This window comes from Cydia strobilella, chromosome 7, assembly GCF_947568885.1.
Source record: "Cydia strobilella chromosome 7, ilCydStro3.1, whole genome shotgun sequence".
Taxonomy (NCBI): Eukaryota; Metazoa; Arthropoda; class Insecta; order Lepidoptera; family Tortricidae; genus Cydia; species Cydia strobilella.
The window spans coordinates 7,391,064-7,410,958 of record NC_086047.1 but is presented as its reverse complement, the minus strand read 5'-3'; the positions used below and the strand labels follow the sequence as shown (position 1 = coordinate 7,410,958).

The window sequence follows — 19,895 nt, the reverse complement described above, 5'->3', positions numbered from 1 at the left end:
GTAATGTACGGAACCCTTGGAACGCAAGTCCGACTCGCACGTGGCCGGTTTTTTCACAAGACTGTACCTATTTCTTGACAGTGTCAAAGAGGACCTTACGTATAGCGAAACAATAGTATGACGCAGTCACTACCTCTAGTTCTAGTTAGTATAGTAAAATTTGCGTCGCGTTTTATATGACGCTTCGAGTGCTCAGCTGACATATGCATAGTATTTTAAGATGTTAACCCTTAAATAATGCATAGTGAAGCATGCAGTCTACACAACAAAAAAAAATATTATGCATAGTTAGATAAAATCGATTTGGTCCTGTATAATTATTTTGATCGTAAATTAATACACTTTCCGATGTTTTATTCCAATTTGCGCAGTAGTTTAAAAAAAATTCATTTATTTTAAGACGAAATGGCCGAAAATTTGAAAAATTACGAAAAGTTGATTATTTTTAGTACGTAATTTAGGCGGTTTTTTTTCGGGTTTTGCAATAACTATGTTTAAAATCTTTATTATAGGTATATTACAAATAGTGTAAATTTCTAACGGTAGTAAGATTTTTCATATATCTTTTGCCAATAATTGTATATTTACATAAATTATGATTTACCCTATGTAAATTCTAACACTGATTTAGCAGTGAAAATCCAAGTTTTAATTTTTTTATTCTTTTTCCCAGAATCAGTTAACAATTATGTAACACATATATTAATTTCAGACAGAAACAAAAAAACATGCATTTAAGGGTTAAGTGAATAGGCCAGGCTATTCTCTATTAAATATAGAATTAAAGTTCCAGGCCAGGCTATTAAAGTTCTCAAATCGATCACTCACTACCACTGTCTTACGATTACAGCCATCTTAGACAACAACTGGAAACAACTAATACATCCAACGCATGCTAATTAATATAATTGTGTACGTGTAGTATGTATTGTGTTATTCGTGGACCAATTTGTTGTTTTTAGATAATGAATTACCTAATGCAAGGGGTGTTTGTACTAAATTAGACGTTTAGGTCACAAACAGATATAATTCCTTAGGGTTTAACACATTTTTTCAAAATCCGTAAAGATACACTGAACTAAATTTATGTACTTTCCGAGGTTTACAGTACCTACCTAATCTAATTAATGAAGAAAGGAGAAACTTAACAAAAACTCAATCCTACTTACGATTTAGGTACCATTTAGGTACCATAATAATACCTAGTTTCCCCTCTGGGTTGGAAGGTCAGATGGCAGTCGCTTTCGTAAAAACTAGTGCCTACGCCAAATCTTGGGATTAGTTGCTAAGCGGGCCCCAGGCTCCCATGAGCCGTGGCAAAATGCCGGGACAACGCGAGGAAGAAGAATAATATCGTTGCTTGTTAACTATAGTTATTACACACCAAAACAGCTATTAATTGCGTTGCTTATAATAACATTTATATTCATGCACAATTAATTAAACAAGATTGTGTCGGCAAATATACCTGTTATTATGATCGAAAATTTATTTTCAATAATGGAAATGAATTAAAATTGCATGTTAAGGCGTTAAGGCAAAATCAAACAGTGTGAGCATTAGAAGCACTTAAAATGTAAGTACCTATCTGACTGCTACGCGAGGTAAATACATCGTGCTCAAAAAATACATAAACATACCTTTTTTTACTGGCAGCCACAGCTGTCAATTACTAGAACCTCTAGGTAAAATAAAATAATAATTACAAACAGTAACTCACCAGAATAATTGAAGTGGCGTACACGTCAGTTGATTAGTCGCGATCTACCACAATATTTTTGATATAAACACGTGAGAGCGACCGGCTATTGTGTTATGTAAAAACACGGCGATTTTTGTCACGCGATGCGCACATAGATTCAGCGACTCCCCGTCTACAAATCCATTCCGCGTCTGATTGAAGTGATTGATAAACAAACCTTCCGCCCCCATGGAGCGCGCGCAATCTAATGTTGCTAGAGTAAAAAAAAATTTTTTTTTAATGCTACATGAATTTTTTCAGTAAACGTAAAATAAAAAAAATTACGTCCATCCCCTTTTTGGGGCAATAATACTAATGCGGCCAGCCTTCTGGGCACCCTACCGAGCGAATTCGACTAAGGCCAATTTTTTTATTTTTAAGTTTTTAATTTTTAAGTGTTTGTGTTAATAAATATGTTCTATAATACTAATATAATATAAGAAAAAGTCCATTATGTTTATATGAGGCAAGTGACTTGTTAAACTATAACTTACTATAGTTGATCAAGCGAATCTTGGAGGTAGAAAAAGGCGGCAAATTTAAAAAAAAATTTAGGCTCGAAGGATTATCGTTATCGTCCCTTAGCAAATTTGAATTTCGCGCCATTTTCTACTGACAAGATTTGCTTGACCAACTATATGATCGTTGCAGATAATGTTTTTTCAGCATGAAATGAGCACTTTTTTTATTATAGGTAGAATCACAGAGTAAAGTAAGTATAGGTTGAATTAATGGATTTAATGGCACACTGAGGTATAGTCGGTCAAACCAAATTGTCAGTAAATAAGAACAAAGAAACTATACTCATCCTTTACTTTTCGGTGCTAGTACTAATGTAAGACAAATATAGTATGATTTTCTCTGTCTATATTTGAAATGAGACAGCCCTTTGACAAACTATATTTATAGTTGGTCAAACCAAATTGGCAGTAAATAAGAACAAAAAAACTATACTCATCCTTTTTTTTGGGTGACAGTACTAGTGTAAGACAAAGATAGTATGATTCTCTCTGTCTATGTTTGAAATGAGACAGTCCTTTGACAAACTATATTATTATTTTCGATAGCAACACACATCTTCACATCTGAGCTTCACGTCACAGGTGACATTTCATGACATTTACATGACTTTTGCTTGATCGTCGCCATCGTCAGGGCCAGGGCCAGGGCTCTTGAATATATTTTTCAGCGCTTCTGCAACAACTTTCTATTAAAAAAAAAATACAAAATGGGATACAAATTTCTTAAACTAGCTTCCACTTCCATAAGGGTAAGCTGTTCTTTCTTATTTAAGTTCAATTCTTTACACAACAAGAAGTCACTTGTTATGCAATGATCACGTAGAGGCTGGAAATGTTGGAATGGGATTACAAGAAGTGAGTTGGGATAATGTTTTCTGATATAATAAGTGAAATAAAACATTCAACAGTGTGACACAGTGTACGCCTGTATCGTATATCGTTGATTTGTTTACATCAAGCACATGACCGATTTATCTAAACCGGTGCACTACACTGCTATACGTAGCGTACCTATTGGACATTCTCTTTACCTCTTACACGTCTAATGGTAATCATTTTAATGTATTGTATTACAAACTAAACAATTACAGCCAGTGAGTGTCCGAATTGGTGTGAGGTCGTACGCAACAAGCCATGATGCAGATCTCGTGGTTATCGGCTCCGGCCCTGGCGGTTATGTCGCGGCGATTAAGGCTGCTCAACTTGGAATGAAGGTAAAAATTACTTAGACCTTGTTATGAACTGACCATCATCATCAACATCCATGAACAGGAAAACCATAAAACACATTTTTTATGAATGTAAATGACGAATATTTTTCTGTTCATCATGCAAAAATTACCTGGCCACACTCTTATCCTGCGTTTTTTAACTTTACCTGCTATTGTAAAAATATTAATGAAGTCAAGGGTGGCCTTAGGGCGAACAATGCAATGCCATCAAGGGGCATTTAAAAAAAAAGAGCTGGCAAGACATCAGAGATGACAAGATGGCCGCAGGACCTGCCCACCTTAATCAAGATTAGATCTCACACAACATAAAAGAAATCTACCAGTGTAGGATTATCATCCACTCCTTTTTGCGTTCTTATTAAATAAGTTAATTGTATTGTCAATGTGATTGTAAGTATGATATTTTTCTATATATTTCAGGTAGTGTCTGTGGAGAAAGATCCCACTCTTGGTGGTACCTGCCTAAATGTAGGATGTATTCCCTCTAAGGCTCTGCTGCACAACACACACTTGTACCACCAAGCACAGCATGACTTCAAGCGCAGAGGCATTGAAGTTGGATCAGTACAAATGAACTTCAAAACTCTGATGGAGTACAAAGAAGGATCTGTGAAAGCCCTTACTGGAGGAATTGCTATGCTTTTCCAGAAGAATAAGGTGAGTTAAAAAACATGGAAATTTCATGGCTATAATACTCAATATTTTATTGCAAATTCACAAAGTAGTTGTACAGGTGGTAAACTTATAAGCTAGGTCTTTGTGAACCCTGTTGGGCACTGCAATATACTATAACTTTAATTTACAATTGTTTTAATGTTTTTGGATTGCTTAGATTTAAAATCAAGCTATCCAAAAACATTACAAACATCTGCAAGGCGTACTAATGCATCAATCCGAACCCAGCTCCGAGTGAAAACTCGTGTATCCACCATATGCCAATAATGCATTCGCTTATATTTCGGACACACAGTCTACGAAAGTTCGTAAAAACTGATTGTGGTTGGAAACAACGAAGGCAGAAGAACGCACGGTCGTTCACCAATAAGATGGACCGATCAAGTTAAAGACTCGTCATCCTCTGCTTTCTACACGGTCGTCAAAGATGCGTTGGACAGAAACCGGTGGAGGCAGATCATCTGCTCCAGATGCAACCCTGATACTGACCATGATCCTCAGACATGAGGGACCGACCAGAGAGAGAGATTTAAAATCAAGTATGTAATGTAAGCAGTGGGAATGTGCAGCAGAAGCAGAATAACACACAGCAACCTGCAAGCTGATGATTTAAAACAGTTGCCGCTCGCTCAAAATTGTTAGCCTTACAACTTTATGACATTTCCATACCTCTCAGCCTCTGCAATGTTAATTCTGAGTATAAAATGAAATGACTTCCTCATGATATACTAACAAGTTCAAGCCCACACAATCAAAATTACTGCGACCTGCGACCCACACAAACAAGATTATACTGTTGAGAAGCTGCTGTGTCATGTGACTCATGTGCTAGTTCTTGTAAACCTCTCGACATATATTTTCTATTAACACTAATTCATGTAAATTAATCATAATGTATTATTATTTAACAGGTCAAGCTGGTAAAGGGTGTAGGCACCATTGTGGCCCCCAACAAGGTAGAGGTGAAAGGTGCTAGCGGAGTAGAGACAGTCAACACTAAGAACATTCTAATCGCCACTGGCTCTGAAGTCACACCCTTCCCCGGAGTTACAGTAAGTATTGAAAATTCACATTATCCTCTGCTTGAACTTTAAGATAGGAAAGAGAGTCCTAAAGTAGTTGTTTGTCACGTTTTTCTGTACTTAAAGTTATTGGTCATAGATATATAGTATAGACAGCCACAGAATCGGTTGTTCCTCTATGGATGACACTACACTATAGACCAGACAGGTATAGACCTCCTTCCTTACTTTCAATCAATTATGTAACCTAATTAATTCTTACAATTTAATTTTAGACCTACACTTACTACAGTTTGTTTACTTCACTAACAATGCAAACCTTGTCTTGTTTAAAATAAATACCAACTCTATATCTCTATGACAAACAATTGAACTTAGTTTATAGGAGAAATATAAAAAAGGGTAGATGAAACGCTTCATATCAGCCTCTCGATCATCCTACCTGTTGTGTTATTTGGTGCATTTTTATCATACTGCACATTATTAAATTATATATTAATTTGTTTTGTATAAACTCTTTAGCCTAATTTTAAGAAGGTGCTACCACATTTTCGCAGTAACTATTATGTATACTAAATTTTATGTAACACCTGTTATTGTATGAAATAAATAAAAATTTCTGTCTAAAGGTTGACCAGAAAAATATTGTGGATTCAACGGGCGCCCTATCCTTGCCTCAAATCCCTAAGAAGATGCTCGTCATCGGCGCCGGCGTCATTGGCCTAGAGCTCGGCTCCGTCTACCAGAGGCTCGGCGCCGAGGTCACGGCTATCGAGTTCCTTGGCACTATTGGCGGTAAGCTATTTTTTAATTAATCTAACAAACTAAAAATCGATTACTAAGAAGACGCTTGCTATCGGCGCCGGTGGCATCGTGGAGGAGGTTAAGAGCTGAAGTTATTGCTATTGAGTCCCTTGGCACCATTGGCGGTAAATTATATTTTATTTATGCTAAATAGTACATAATTCCAGTTGGCTATTGAACTTGCTATCAGTACAAAAAAAAGAAAAGTACCTAATTTCAAAATCCCACTGTCTTTACATGACATTTGTTTGCATGGTCTTAACTCTGATGCCGAAATGGATAAATGGAACCCTTTTACTTATCTTAATCCAACCCTAAAATCATCTCATCGAAATACTATTCGCGTCTTATAAAGAAAATAATATGTTTAGTTATTGATTAATGAAAAAGCAAATAAAAATTATGTAAATTTAAAGAGACTAAGTATACCTATAGTTCATTCCTTGCAGATTTTTTTTGTCAGGGGCCCTATTATTCATTATAGCTTTCTAAGTCTCGCAAAAAAATTCCAGGTGTCGGTATCGACCTGGAAGTGGCGAACACGCTCCAGAAAATCCTGGCCAAGCAGGGCATGAAGTTCAAGCTCGGCACCAAGGTCTTGGGCATCAAGAAGGAGGGTGAAACTGTCAAGGTCGATGTGGAGGCGGCGAAGGGCGGCAACAAGGAGACGGTATGTTGTTTAACGAATAAGATCTTTTCTCATCGTAGCGTCTAACTGTAAGCTTAAATAAATGTCATATATGAAAGAAAAGAAAAAAAAAGTAGCCTCCAGGACCCAAGGCTTCATTAGAACCAGAATAGAATAGAATGTGGCTGACGCCATCGCATTGGCAGAAAAGTTACCTTCAAGTCCCACACGTGATTTCATACAAAATATATTTAAAAAAAACCCTGTAGACTATGACACGTATAGACAGACTCGAAGATTTAAAAAGTAAACTAGTGCTCTGTTAGTATCCAGAAATAAAATATGGTCTTTGGGATCAGCTCATATTCTGTGTCATTTGTACCTTTGTTAACGAAAATTTGTGTAGTAAAAAAAACCGGCCAAGTGCGAGTCCGACTCGCGCACAAAGGGTTCCGTGCCATTACGCAAAAAACGGCAAAATAATCACGTTTGTTGTATGTAAGCCCCCCTTAAATATTTATTTTATTCTGTTTTTAGTATTTGTTGTTATAGCAGAAATAACAGAAATATATCATTTGTGAAAATTTCAACTGTCTAGCTATCATGGTTCATGAGATACAGACGGACAGACAGACAGACAGCGAAGTCTTAGTAATAGGGTCCCGTTTTTACCCTTTGGGTACGGAACTCTATAAATGATAATTCGGGATATGATTTCAGTTGGATTGCGACGTAGTTCTGATCTCGATCGGCCGCCGGCCCTACACGCGCGAGCTCGGGCTCGACAAGGTGGGCATCGCGCTCGACGACCGCGGCCGGGTGCCCGTCAACGAGAAGTTCCAGACCAAAGTGCCCGGGTATGACACTCATCTTATTCTTACCTTGTCTTAGCTGTAATACGAACTCGCTTTGTACTCAATAATGCCTCAAGGTTCCCTCTTGCCTCAAATTATCGTATAAAAATAACAACGCTCCAGGAGCAATTCCAACTTAACCTGTTCTGACTTAAGTCGCGTTAATATTTAAAAACCTTTACAATGCATGTGATCGAAAAGTGCGTTTCCTACGGAACCATATCATGCGGAAAGTACTACTTTTCCGCACTATTGCTTTTTGTTTTCAATTTTTTTTACAGTACATATGGTGCTACTTTCTCGCACTAGTGCGGAAAAGAGCACTTTTCGTGCATATGTCGAAAGTTTAAAGGGCCATATGTACTGTAAAACGTTGTACGATACACGTGCGAATAGGTAATTCGCAAGTCGTGTCGATTTAAAACACTCCTTTTAATAATTAAACTTATTTGCCATGATATGTTTTTTTATTTACTCGCACAATGCATAGTATAACATTGTATGATACACGTGCGTAAAGATGATTTCCGACTCGTATTCCTTGATACACTCGCTCGCTTTGCTCGCTCGTAAATAAAATTCCACTCGTGGGAAATCATACACTTTCCGCACTTGTTGCATAAATAGCTATTGTTACTTTCTGGTTGATGAAATAATGAAATTCAAGATCGCAATTTAAATATTACAGAATCTACGCGATTGGCGACTGCATCCACGGTCCCATGTTGGCGCACAAGGCAGAAGACGAAGGCATCGTTTGCGTGGAAGGCATTAAGGTAGTAAATTATTATTGCATCCATTTAATATAAACTTGATGGTTCATTTAGTATAATTTAGTATAAATTTCGCAATAATTACAAATTAACGCACGTTTTCATTACACAAACGTATATAACATGCTTTACTTTTGCTTCTTATATTTTGATGGAACCTTATACGTCTATGTTGTTTGATTTCAGGGTATGCCGGTTCACTTTAACTACGACGCGATCCCGTCGGTGATCTACACCACGCCCGAGGTCGGCTGGGTCGGCAAGTCTGAGGAGGATCTTAAGAAAGAGGTTAGTTTACTATAGACAGGTGTTAGTTTTTATTGTAATAAAAAATTCGGGATTTTTTTTAAAGCTGGGTTTTGGGAGTATTGAGTATATGGCTATGCATACACGATAAGACAAGTCTTTTTTGCCGCCTCAATGCTTTAACGGTTGGGCATTGTACAAAGGGAATCGTCGAATTTACACTGTAGCAAGGCATGTTAATATTAGTTGGGTATGCAATATAATTTCACCAATTAATTCACGTATTTCTAGCCTCCTCACTCTGTCCTTCAAAATGGTTCTTCTTCCACTTAAATAATACGTTGGTAGATCGTTAAATACAGGTTTATTAGGTATAATAAAAGTCACTAGATTTGAGAGTATTACATCCTATACTTATAGATCTTTAAACATCTCTTCAGGGCAAGGCGTACAAAGTAGGCAAATTCCCGTTCCTGGCGAACTCCCGAGCGAAGACCAACGGCGAGCCCGACGGCTTCGTCAAGGTCCTCTCCGACAAGGCCACCGACGTCATCCTCGGCACGCACATCATTGGCCCCGTGAGTATTTTTTTTTTTTTTTTTAATCTATTTAGAAACAAACAGTCTTATAAAACATGTAGGTGAATAAGCTGACAGCTAGAATTTATTACAATGTAGACCTATAGTTTCCTGTATGTAAATTATTAATAAAACTTAATATTATGAAATGCTATCTGAGACAACAGTGAAATTAACAAATAATGAGATAACTTAACCTAGCTTTAATACTAATTTAATAGAGAATAAACTTTCTTCTTAAATAACCCTAACGAACTGCCAAATATATCCGCGTTCATACACTTTTCATTATACAACCTGCATGCGCGTTTAATATATGATTGCTGTGCATATTTAGTGCGACATGTCCCAACACTGAACAGCATTTTGCTCCGACAACCACGTTCTGTTCTACGAGGCACTCGTAAACCTATATTATGTAGAAGTTCAGGGGCATCTACAAGATTATTTATTATTTTAAATAAAAATATCAGATCATTACATGAACGCCTTAATGACAGAGGTTGAAGGTTGTGTCTTGAAATTGAGGAGGCGTAATTTTCGTAGTTACCCCTTATTCGGAATTCGAGAGCTTTAATAAATATTTTTTGCACCCTTTCTATTCTCTTTTTATGTACATCATAGCAGGGATTCCATACCACCGAAGCGAATTCCAAGCGGCTTCTGACGTAGCTATTATAAAGTATCCTGTAAGTTAACGGTCTACGAAAAGGTTTAGCAATGCGAAGTATAAACCCTAATTGTTTATAAGCCTTATTTAAAATGTTGTCGATATGAGGGATGAAGGTTAGTTTTGTGTCAATTAATACACCCAAATCACGTATACTATCCTGACGCGTTAGAGTACTGCCACATAATTTATAATTGTATAATATAGGATTTTTTTTACGGCCAAATGTAATAACGGAGCATTTGCTATTGTTTAAAAACAAACTACTTCTAGTGCAGTAATCCTCAAATTTAAGTAAATCCTCTTGCAACATAGAACAGTCTGCGGGGGTCTTAATGACTCGGAATATTTTGGTGTCATCGGCATAGAGAAGGGCTTCCGAGTTAGATAAACACTCCGTTATATCATTAATGTATAAAATAAATAACAGAGGACCCAGGTGAGATCCCTGTGGGACGCCCGACGTGGCTTGTTTGAAAGCTGATGTAAAGCCTCCCAATACTACAGCTTGTGTCCTATTTTCTACGTAAGACTTAATCCATCGAAAGAGATCACCGTGTATACCCAGGTTCCATATTTTTAATAAAAGCGTATTATGAGAAATTTTATCGAATGCTTTTGCAAAATCTGTATATACAGCATCAACTTGATATTTATTATCCATGGCATGACGTATGACCTCGGTAAAGGACAAGAGATTGCTTTCAACGCCACGACCTTTGTAGAACCCATGCTGGTTTGGGTTGATATGACGGCGCACAGCATGGGAGAGCTGGTCAGTAACAATTTTTTCCAATATTTTTACCAAACTGGCACAATTTGGAAATAGGTCTATATTTTTCTATACCTATGTTGGCTTATGTTACCTTTGGGGATAGGTGTAATCCACGCCCTTTTCCAGATTTGTGGAAAACGCCCCTCATTAATTGATTGCACGAAAATTCTTGTAAGGGGAACTACTAATGTATTCGCGCATTTCCTTATTAATAAAGGATGTATTTCATCGGGTCCAGCTCCTTTGTTTACATCAACTGACTTTAAATATTTTAAAACTAAGTCACTTGATAAATTAATAGTGCTGATGTTAAAGACTGGGTTTAACGAAGGTTCTAAGCAGCCAACGTCCAAAGGCGGCAAATTAGGGGTTTCGAATACTGATTGAAAATGATCATTAAACATGTTACAAATGCTTGGACCGTCAGAAACCGAGGCACCGCCACGATACATTGTTTGCGGTATACCTTTATTTGAAGTAGTGGACTTAATACAATTCCATAAATACTTTGAGCGAGACCTAATTTGATCTTCGGAGAATTGTATGTAATTCTTGTAACAGACTTTCTCAACCATTTCAGCTCTTTTTCTTAACTTCTTAAAAGTTTCATAATCTAGTGGATTTCGAAAACATTTCCATAATTTATGATACTTTCTTTTTTCCTTTAAGATTTTTTTCAGAGCTCTGCTATGCCATAGTGGAGCTGTGCTCGAATTTTTAGAGGGAAAACGAGGTACGTGTTTATCTAATAAGTTATGTAGTAGGCTATAAAATTTATTTACACAGTCTTCAACGTTTAATCCTTTAAAACATGTGTCCCAATCTGTATCAGATATTTCACTATTAATATTATCAAAATTAGCTAAATGGAACTTATAAACAAGGCACTGCGCAGACTTAAGCGGGGCTGTATAGTTTAGTTTTAAGTTTAGATATAATGCTTTGTGGTGTACATCCTCGAAAATTAAGGGAGAATCACATTTACTAACGTTACAAAAGGTATTGCTAAATATCAAGTCAAGAATACGGTTGTTAACGTTAGCGATGTTGTTAAATTGATTCAAGTTATTAAGCGCCATAAAATCACACATTGACGTTACTAGAAAATTACTAGAAGGATTTAATGATAATTCGCACGAGCCCAGATCCATCCATTCAGCTTGAGAGATATTAAAATCCCCGGTGATAAGAAATAAATCGTTTGGGTGATCATATATAAGTTGAGAAGTTAAATCAAAAAATGAGACGACAGTGTCTTTATGGTTCGTGCCGGGCGGGATATACGTGCATCCTATATTTAAGTATTTTTGCTGTGAGTACATATTATCATTGTGAATGGGCAAAGATATCCAGAGGCACTCGGAGTGCGCGGGGGAGGGGCAGGGCCAGGCCCGCTGCAGCGGCATTAGCTCGCGCCTCACTGCTACGGCGACTCCCCCACCGCGCGCAGCCCCGCTATCCTCCTCCGACCGGTCGCACCTATATACTATATATCGGTCATCAAAATATTCCCTGTCGTAAAAGTTTGAGGTCAACCAACTTTCAGTTATACATATAAAATCGAAATCTGCAAGCGCCACTTGTGAGAGAAAAGTATGTGACTTCGTTCGGAGACCCCTAACATTTTGATAATAGCCTTAAAACAACTTACTATCCATTCTCAATAAGAAACGTATTTATTTGTGATAACACATGCATATGTTTAATATTTTGAGGCAGTGTTGCGTTGTAGTTACATTTGTGGTTAATCGGAAAGTGAAGTAACGATATAATCAAATATAAACAGACTTTATTCGTAAGCATTGTGTTTGTGATACATAATAAGCTAGTTTTTTCATATAATGCACGAGTAGCAAAATAGCATTGATAACATTCAAACGCGCATGCACGCCGGCAACTGGTGGTTATAGGCGGGTATTAGGTATAGTAAGTTTTCATTTCAATTAAATTGGCTAGGTATGTATAAGAGAAGGTTACGCAATTTATATGGGCAGTCGTTAGGAAAAACAAAACATAATACAGGCATTTTAAGTGTAGTAAAAAACGCACAGAGAATAATAAACATAGTCACTTCAATTTCGATAAATCGGATTCATTATTTATCCCTATGATTTTGGATGTATCGTTCTTACGTATGAGGATCTTACAATCGCGGGTCCATAGGAACGTATAGTTTAGCTCTGCCGTCATCTGTCGGGCGCGCTTTAAGAGCAACTTATTTTCGGGTGTAAGGTGGTCACTGATGAAAATGGCTAGAGCCGGTCCATCCAGGCCGATGTCCGCGGTGGTGAGGCCGCGGCGCGCGCGTACGGCTGCCAGCAGCTGATCTTTGCACAGCCGCCTGGTGAACTTCACTATGATCGCTGGTGAGCGCGCGCGCGGCTCCTTCGCGCTCGCTCCTTGGCTCCTCGTGCCGGCCGGCATACCCTCGGAATTAGGCGCAGCAGAAATATCTCGTGTGGAGTTGTTGATAAAACGGCGAACTCTGTGCACGGAATCGATGTTATTGACCTCCATTGTCATACCTAGCTTTTTATATATTGAATCCATTATCATGACGAGATTTTCGTTTTTATTAAAAGGTATGCCCGATATTTCGACATTATTCATTCGAGCTTGTTGGTCTCTGACGCGCAATTCGTTTTGGAGGTTATGTATGCTTTGTTTTCCGATTTCAAGTTCAGATTGCAGCTTCGAAACGACGGCTGCCTTGTCCTCCAAAACGACGGTTCTGTCTTCCAAATCAGAGAAACGAGTCTCCATTTCGCTCCATTTTGCCTTAAGAGAATCGACCGTCGTGGAAATATGTTCAATTTTTGAAATTGTGGAGTTAAATTCTGCTCAAAGGCTCTTAGTTCTTCTATAGTATTAAGCCAGGCATACACTACGGGACTTGAATGCCCGACGACACGTATCGGCGACATGCCAAACGAAGTCGAGCGATTTCGCTTGACATATATGGCGACATCGCGCGACTTATGCTCGTAGCGACGTCACGCGAACTCGTGCGACTTCGCGAAACTTCGCCTGACATCGCCCGACTTATGGCACACTGGCGACACCTGTCGCGCAATGTTGCCAGACATATCGAGTGAAGTCCGGCAACGTCGCGCCACTTCACTCGGCGTCACATGTCGCAGGACATTTGTCCCTCAGAATAATGACTAAAGCATAGAAGTCGGGCAAAAATGCTTCGCAAATATGTATACCCGTACTTTACTTCCTTACGAATTAGATAATGTGCCGAAAAGAGATGCATATATGCTTGTTATTTCTCATTTACGTACGGTGTCATAAGTTTGATAATTTGCTAGGGATGTGACTGTGTCGACTTTTTATATCGATAAATTATGCATAAGTTTATGTGCCGTGTAAAAGAATAATCACGAAATTGGCAAATTGATAATAGTCTGGCTAATGAAAGTTGAACCTGAAAAAACGCGGCAATTTCAAGAAATCTGTAGCAGGCGGCTCGTTGAAATGAAATGAAATGCGTGGAATACAAGGATTGCATAACTTTTATACTTTTTATAATTTTCATATTCTAAAAATCATTAAAAAGTATAAAAATTATGCAATCCTTGGAATCAAAGAGCCGCCTGATATGAGGATTAATGCATGTACCTAATATAGCTTTTATCTCATTTGCAGTCTACCACTCAGAACCGTCTAACTATACCTCTCGTTTTTTTATCATTAGAAAGAAGGCGAGCGATCTTAACGTGTCGTTTTATCGAAAAACACTTTGAAAATAAGTCACAACAAATATAATATACGATCATTTACACACTTTTGCTTTCATAAGTAAAATATTGCTATATTTATAAAAAAACTTGTCAATAAAAAGACACGTGGAAATGGTTTACCGTTTTTTCTAATGCTAAAAGACTAAGTATAGTTTCTAGTCATGTACAGTCAGCTGCAGAGAAAATGCACCCCCCTCCATACAAAGTTCTGTAAATTAGTATGGACGTGGGGTACCTTTTCTCTGCAGCTGACTGTACCAAATAGGAAATGAAAAAAAAAACGTTCGTGTAATATATATTTTTTATTTAATAATAGGGAATATTGCGCGAAACTTGGCGTAGGTGGCGCCACTATCACAATCTGAGGGTCTATCGCGAAACAAGAAAATCGAACTTTCGTTATCTAACATCTCTGTCACTCTTGCGTATTCGAGCGATAAAGAGGCAGCTAGATAACGAAATTTCGGATTCGAGTTTTCCGGTAGGTCCCCTGAAAACTTGTCAAAAACCTGTTAAAGGTACAGTATGAATAAGTTACGATACGGTGCACTAAAAAAGCTAGTGCTGCACTCTGGTGGCAGAACATTGCAGTAATATCCCCTATTCCTCGTCCTTTGGAAATCTGAAATAAAAAGTTGAGTTTTGTGACCAACAATATTAATAAAAGGAACATTCATCAATGATCATTAATGTCTTTTTTATTAGGGTTCCGTACCCAAAGGGGTTAAGACGGGACCCTATTACTAATACTTCGCTGTCCGCCTGTCTGTCACCAGGCTGTATCTCATGAACCGTGATAGCTAGACAGTTGAAATTTTCACAGATGATGTATTTCTGTTGCCGCTATAACAACAAATACTAAAAAGTACGGTCCCCTTGGTGCGCGCGTCCGACCCGCACTTGACCGGTTTTTAGTATTAAACTATAGTCTGGCAAACACAATCTGTCAGTAAGTAAGAACAAAGAAAACTATAGGTACAGTCGAAGGCAAAAATATCGATCCAGACAAATGGCTTAAAAATATGTGAACACGATTTTATTGTCTGAGCGTACACATATTTTTGAGACTTTGGGAATGTATATATATTTATGCCCTTGACTGTACTCATCAATTAAAATGAGACAGTCCTGGGCCAAACTATAAGAAAGCTGTAAATGTCGATAGGTTATTGATCTGAGGTCGATACATCACTATGCCAAAAATATAACCTTTCATACTTAGCAGAAAAGTTCGAAAATTTATGCAAAAATCTATATAGACTTGAATGCAAGTAATAATTACATAAACAATATATCGATTTCTATGTTTAGGGTCAGGTCCTATAAATTAATTTCTTCAAAATTGAACAAAACTCACCGATTAAAGGTTATCGGTTCGTGCGTATTTTCTTTTCTTCCTGTATGCGATTTACAGCCCTCGATCACACAAGACATTATCACAAAGGGAACTTCAAACCATTACAAATAAAAACTCAACACGTTTTCCAACAATCTTTCAGGAATAGCAAGAATATAATTAAAATAAACCAAGATGACCGCTGAAACATCCCGAAATATTTCAACTAAAATAATACGACTATGTCAAGTTGTTACAGTTGGCACCTACCTGTGAAATAACGAACTTATATTTTATTTGGCTGGATTATATTATAGAACCACATAGGACCATTTGACATTTCCCTCAGTTCATCTTATGACAATACTGAAAAAAACGAAAGAACTTGCGGATTGTTGTCTCACTCACTCATAGACAAAAAGTAATAACGTGTTGTGAATACGATATCTTTTACCAAGCTTTTATTTTTGCCCGGCTTCTTTGCTTTAGTCATTATTCTGAGATTTGTCCCCTAGCATATCCCTGGCTTTAGACCCAAGACCCAATCTTGTATTTTAATCTGGACGTCCCAACTAGGCCACTCAGTTTTGGTGCGAAACATGACCTTGAATGCCTTCATTTCCTGGGTGGCAAAGAATTTGTCAGGCTAATCGACACCAGTGCAACCTGATTGGTGAGGTTGCGAGGTGGAGCTATACGCGCCAATCAGGAATAAAATAGTCTATAATGTAACAATTTCGTACTGCCATGTCACACCTGCTACATACTCAATTACTCAACAATAAAGCTATGCTCCTAGCTCCTAACACATAGGCCCTTTACTGCAAAAAGACAGCGAACCAGCGACTTCATTTCCTTTGAAGGTTGCTTTGCGCAACTGTTCTTTTTTGGCGCGAAAATGATTAAACTGTTAGACCTAAAACTTTCTTTAAGGGGCCCACTGACTATCAGTCCGCCGGCCGGACGATATCGACCCGTCAGTTGTTCGGAACTGTCAAAGTTTTGTTCTAATGAGGGCTATCGCGACTTCCGGTTCGAGCGCCATCTTGATAGTTAGCATCGTGATTAATTACTTTGTTTTTTGCTCATTAATATTGTTTAAAGTGTAATATCGATAGCTTATTATACAGTAAACTAATGTGGTAGTGTGCAGTGAATGGAGAATTAATTTTGAAGCGCGTTTAACCACCATCTTGGAGTCAACGGCCGGTAGTCCACGTGCTTCTTGTAAAGTCTAGCTATCGATTTACAAGAGCTAACAAATCACCGTACACTGTCTTGTACAACCGTACAATTTTTGTCGTTTTTAAACCTCTTAATACCTTGATACTGGCGAAATAGTCCCACTGGGCTGAAGCCATAATTTTAAAAGAAGAAGAAGAAGGGCTATCGCGTATGAATTCGCCGCTAGGGGCGCTAGTGTAGATGGTGGTCTTTTCCATAGTTCGAAATGTCAAATGTCACTTGTCACTTCAATGACTGACAGCTGTTCTTTAGTCTTTTGGACCACCATCAACAGAGGCGCCAACTGGTGAGCAAAAAAAGATATCCCTCATTGACAAGCCGACGGATATCGTCCGGTGGACTGATAGTCAGTGGGCCCCTTTAAACTTGTATAAATCTTGTTAAAAGCTGGCCAATATTATTAATTAATATTTAAAGCATCCTTCACTTTCCTTTACAAAATGACTTCCTATAACTTGTGTTCAAATCTATAATTAAAATGTAATATATCCAGGGTGGCGGCGAGCTGATCAACGAGGCGGTGCTGGCGCAGGAGTACGGCGCGGCCGCCGAGGACGTGGCGCGCGTCTGCCACGCGCATCCGGTAACTACCTACAGTACTATATACAGGATGTACAGTAACATATCCAGGGTGACGGCGAGCTGATCAACGAGGCGGTGCTGGCGCAGGAGTACGGCGCGGCCGCCGAGGACGTGGCGCGCGTCTGCCACGCGCATCCGGTAACTACCTACAGTACTATATACAGGATGTACAGTAACATATCCAGGGTGACGGCGAGCTGATCAACGAGGCGGTGCTGGCGCAGGAGTACGGCGCGGCCGCCGAGGACGTGGCGCGCGTCTGCCACGCGCATCCGGTAACTACCTACAGTACTATATACAGGATGTACAGTAACATATCCAGGGTGACGGCGAGCTGATCAACGAGGCGGTGCTGGCGCAGGAGTACGGCGCGGCCGCCGAGGACGTGGCGCGCGTCTGCCACGCGCATCCGGTAACTACCTACAGTACTATATACAGGATGTACAGTAACATATCCAGGGTGACGGCGAGCTGATCAACGAGGCGGTGCTGGCGCAGGAGTACGGCGCGGCCGCCGAGGACGTGGCGCGCGTCTGCCACGCGCATCCGGTAACTACCTACAGTACTATATACAGGATGTACAGTAACATATCCAGGGTGACGGCGAGCTGATCAACGAGGCGGTGCTGGCGCAGGAGTACGGCGCGGCCGCCGAGGACGTGGCGCGCGTCTGCCACGCGCATCCGGTAACTACCTACAGTACTATATACAGGATGTACAGTAACATATCCAGGGTGACGGCGAGCTGATCAACGAGGCGGTGCTGGCGCAGGAGTACGGCGCTATATACAAGGTGTACAGTAATATTTCCTCCGAATTGAAAATCGCACGCCCTTCCCGCTAGACCACCAGCGCTTTTAGGAGGCAGACATGAATGTGTACAAAATGGTCGCCCAAATGTTTATATCCTCTGTACTGACAGCGGTGTGGATGCACCTTTAGACGTAAGACTCAAATTTTTATTGATTATTTTGCTAACGAAACCCTATTTTTTCAGACCTGCGCAGAGGCACTACGTGAAGCGAACCTTGCGGCGTACTGTGGCAAGCCCATCAACTTCTAAATATAGATCGTATAGTAAACTCGGAGACCAGTGGCTGTGGGGTCATCGGAGAATGTGACCCCGATGGTACTACCACGTGACGACTGCGGTGATCAGATTTTTTATGGTGAAACAGTCAAGACAGTACAGTCAATGTATTGACAGTAAGAAGCTACATGATGAATATGAACCACAAATATCAAAAATTAATTTTTAACAAGCAGAAACGTCTGCGAACGATGCTATTAAGCTTAGAATAAATTTAAAAGTGGAAAAATTACTGCCTCGGGTGAGTGGCTCACGCATTTTTCCACTTTTGAATTTATTGTAAACATTACAGAATTGTCAAGGCGTTAATGTTCTGATTAGTATTTTTAAGCATTCTAGTCTAGTACAATTTTGATGGCGACATTGCTGAAATCAACAAGCAACTTTTTTCTACTAAGTATTTCAATACTAAAGCCAATCTGCGTTTTCGCTACAAAAATCTGATCACCAAATATTAGAAATAAGCAAGTGGTTGATTTTATCATTTAAAACAACTTGCTTCTTGGGGTTTAGTCATAAATGATGCGCGTCCCTGTAACGAATCTAGTGTGAATCTGATATGAAAGGTATTAGATATAATTTTCCAAACGCTGCCACTTTTCATCCTGAACGTTATTATAAAACTCCATAAGAGATTTTGTATAACGTTTAATTATTTTATTTTTGTTGCTAAGCTGACGTGAATTTAAATCTTATTATTTTTTTTAACCTATTTATTTTACAAACTTTGTTTGTGAATCCATTCCGATTAAGATCAGTTAATCATGCATTTACTGCAAGTAAATGTTTGTTCAATTGGTGTATTTATTTTCTTTTGTAAATAGTTTACAGAAATAAAAAATGTTAAAAGTGTATTTTCTAATCATTTCTTTTCCAATCATTTTATCATGACCAGCGGACCAGAGAACACAGTTTAGGCAATAACGCATGTAGTTTTTAGGGTTCCGTACCCAAAAGGTAAAAACGGGTCCCTATTACTAAGACTCCGCGCTGTCCGTCCGTCTGTCTGTCTGTCCGTCTATCACCAGGCTGTATCTCATGAACCATGATAGACAGACAGTTGAAATTTTCACAGATGATTTATTTCTGTTGCCGCTATAACAACAAATACTAAAAACAGAAAATAAAAAATATTTATGTGGTTCTCCCATACAACAAACGTGATTTTTTGCCGTTTTTTGCGTAATGGTACGGAACCCTTCGTCCGCGAGTCCGACTCGCACTTGGCCGGTTTTTTTCTGTATTTATCTTTATTTATTTACTGTAGTAATTTTTATATCTTGCAGAACCTAAAATTTAAAAGCTATTGATACTTATAACTACACTCCATCGATAAAACCTCACTGAGGTTCTGTCTTGACTGGTATTTACTCGGTA

General features: G+C 38.8%; 2 protein-coding genes across 3 annotated transcripts in view; one reads left to right on the top strand and one right to left on the bottom strand.

The window, feature by feature from the left end:
* Positions 1-1,905, bottom strand: part of LOC134743144 (protein FAM107B) — a 62,688-nt gene extending 60,783 nt beyond the window's left edge. The window contains exon 1 of the mRNA XM_063676487.1: positions 1,721-1,905. The gene's annotated coding sequence lies outside the window, so the exon portion shown is untranslated. The remainder of the gene's footprint in view (positions 1-1,720) is intronic.
* Positions 1,906-2,863: 958 nt separating this feature from the next.
* Positions 2,864-19,367, top strand: LOC134743092 (dihydrolipoyl dehydrogenase). Of its 2 annotated transcripts, none has more exons than XR_010127991.1 (12): positions 2,864-3,011; positions 3,354-3,476; positions 3,915-4,151; positions 5,081-5,221; positions 5,821-5,986; positions 6,508-6,665; positions 7,344-7,480; positions 8,166-8,253; positions 8,437-8,538; positions 8,937-9,074; positions 17,340-18,114; positions 18,426-19,367. XR_010127991.1 is itself a non-coding variant. In XM_063676408.1 (12 exons), the coding sequence occupies exons 1-12, from the start codon at positions 2,970-2,972 to the stop codon at positions 18,489-18,491; spliced, it is 1,488 nt and encodes a 495-aa protein (XP_063532478.1). In that variant the 5' UTR covers positions 2,864-2,969; the 3' UTR covers positions 18,492-19,367. The 2 variants fall into 2 exon arrangements, 1 of the variants encoding a protein (XP_063532478.1); XM_063676408.1 differs by having other exon boundaries at positions 17,340-17,429.
* Positions 19,368-19,895: the final 528 nt, after the last annotated feature.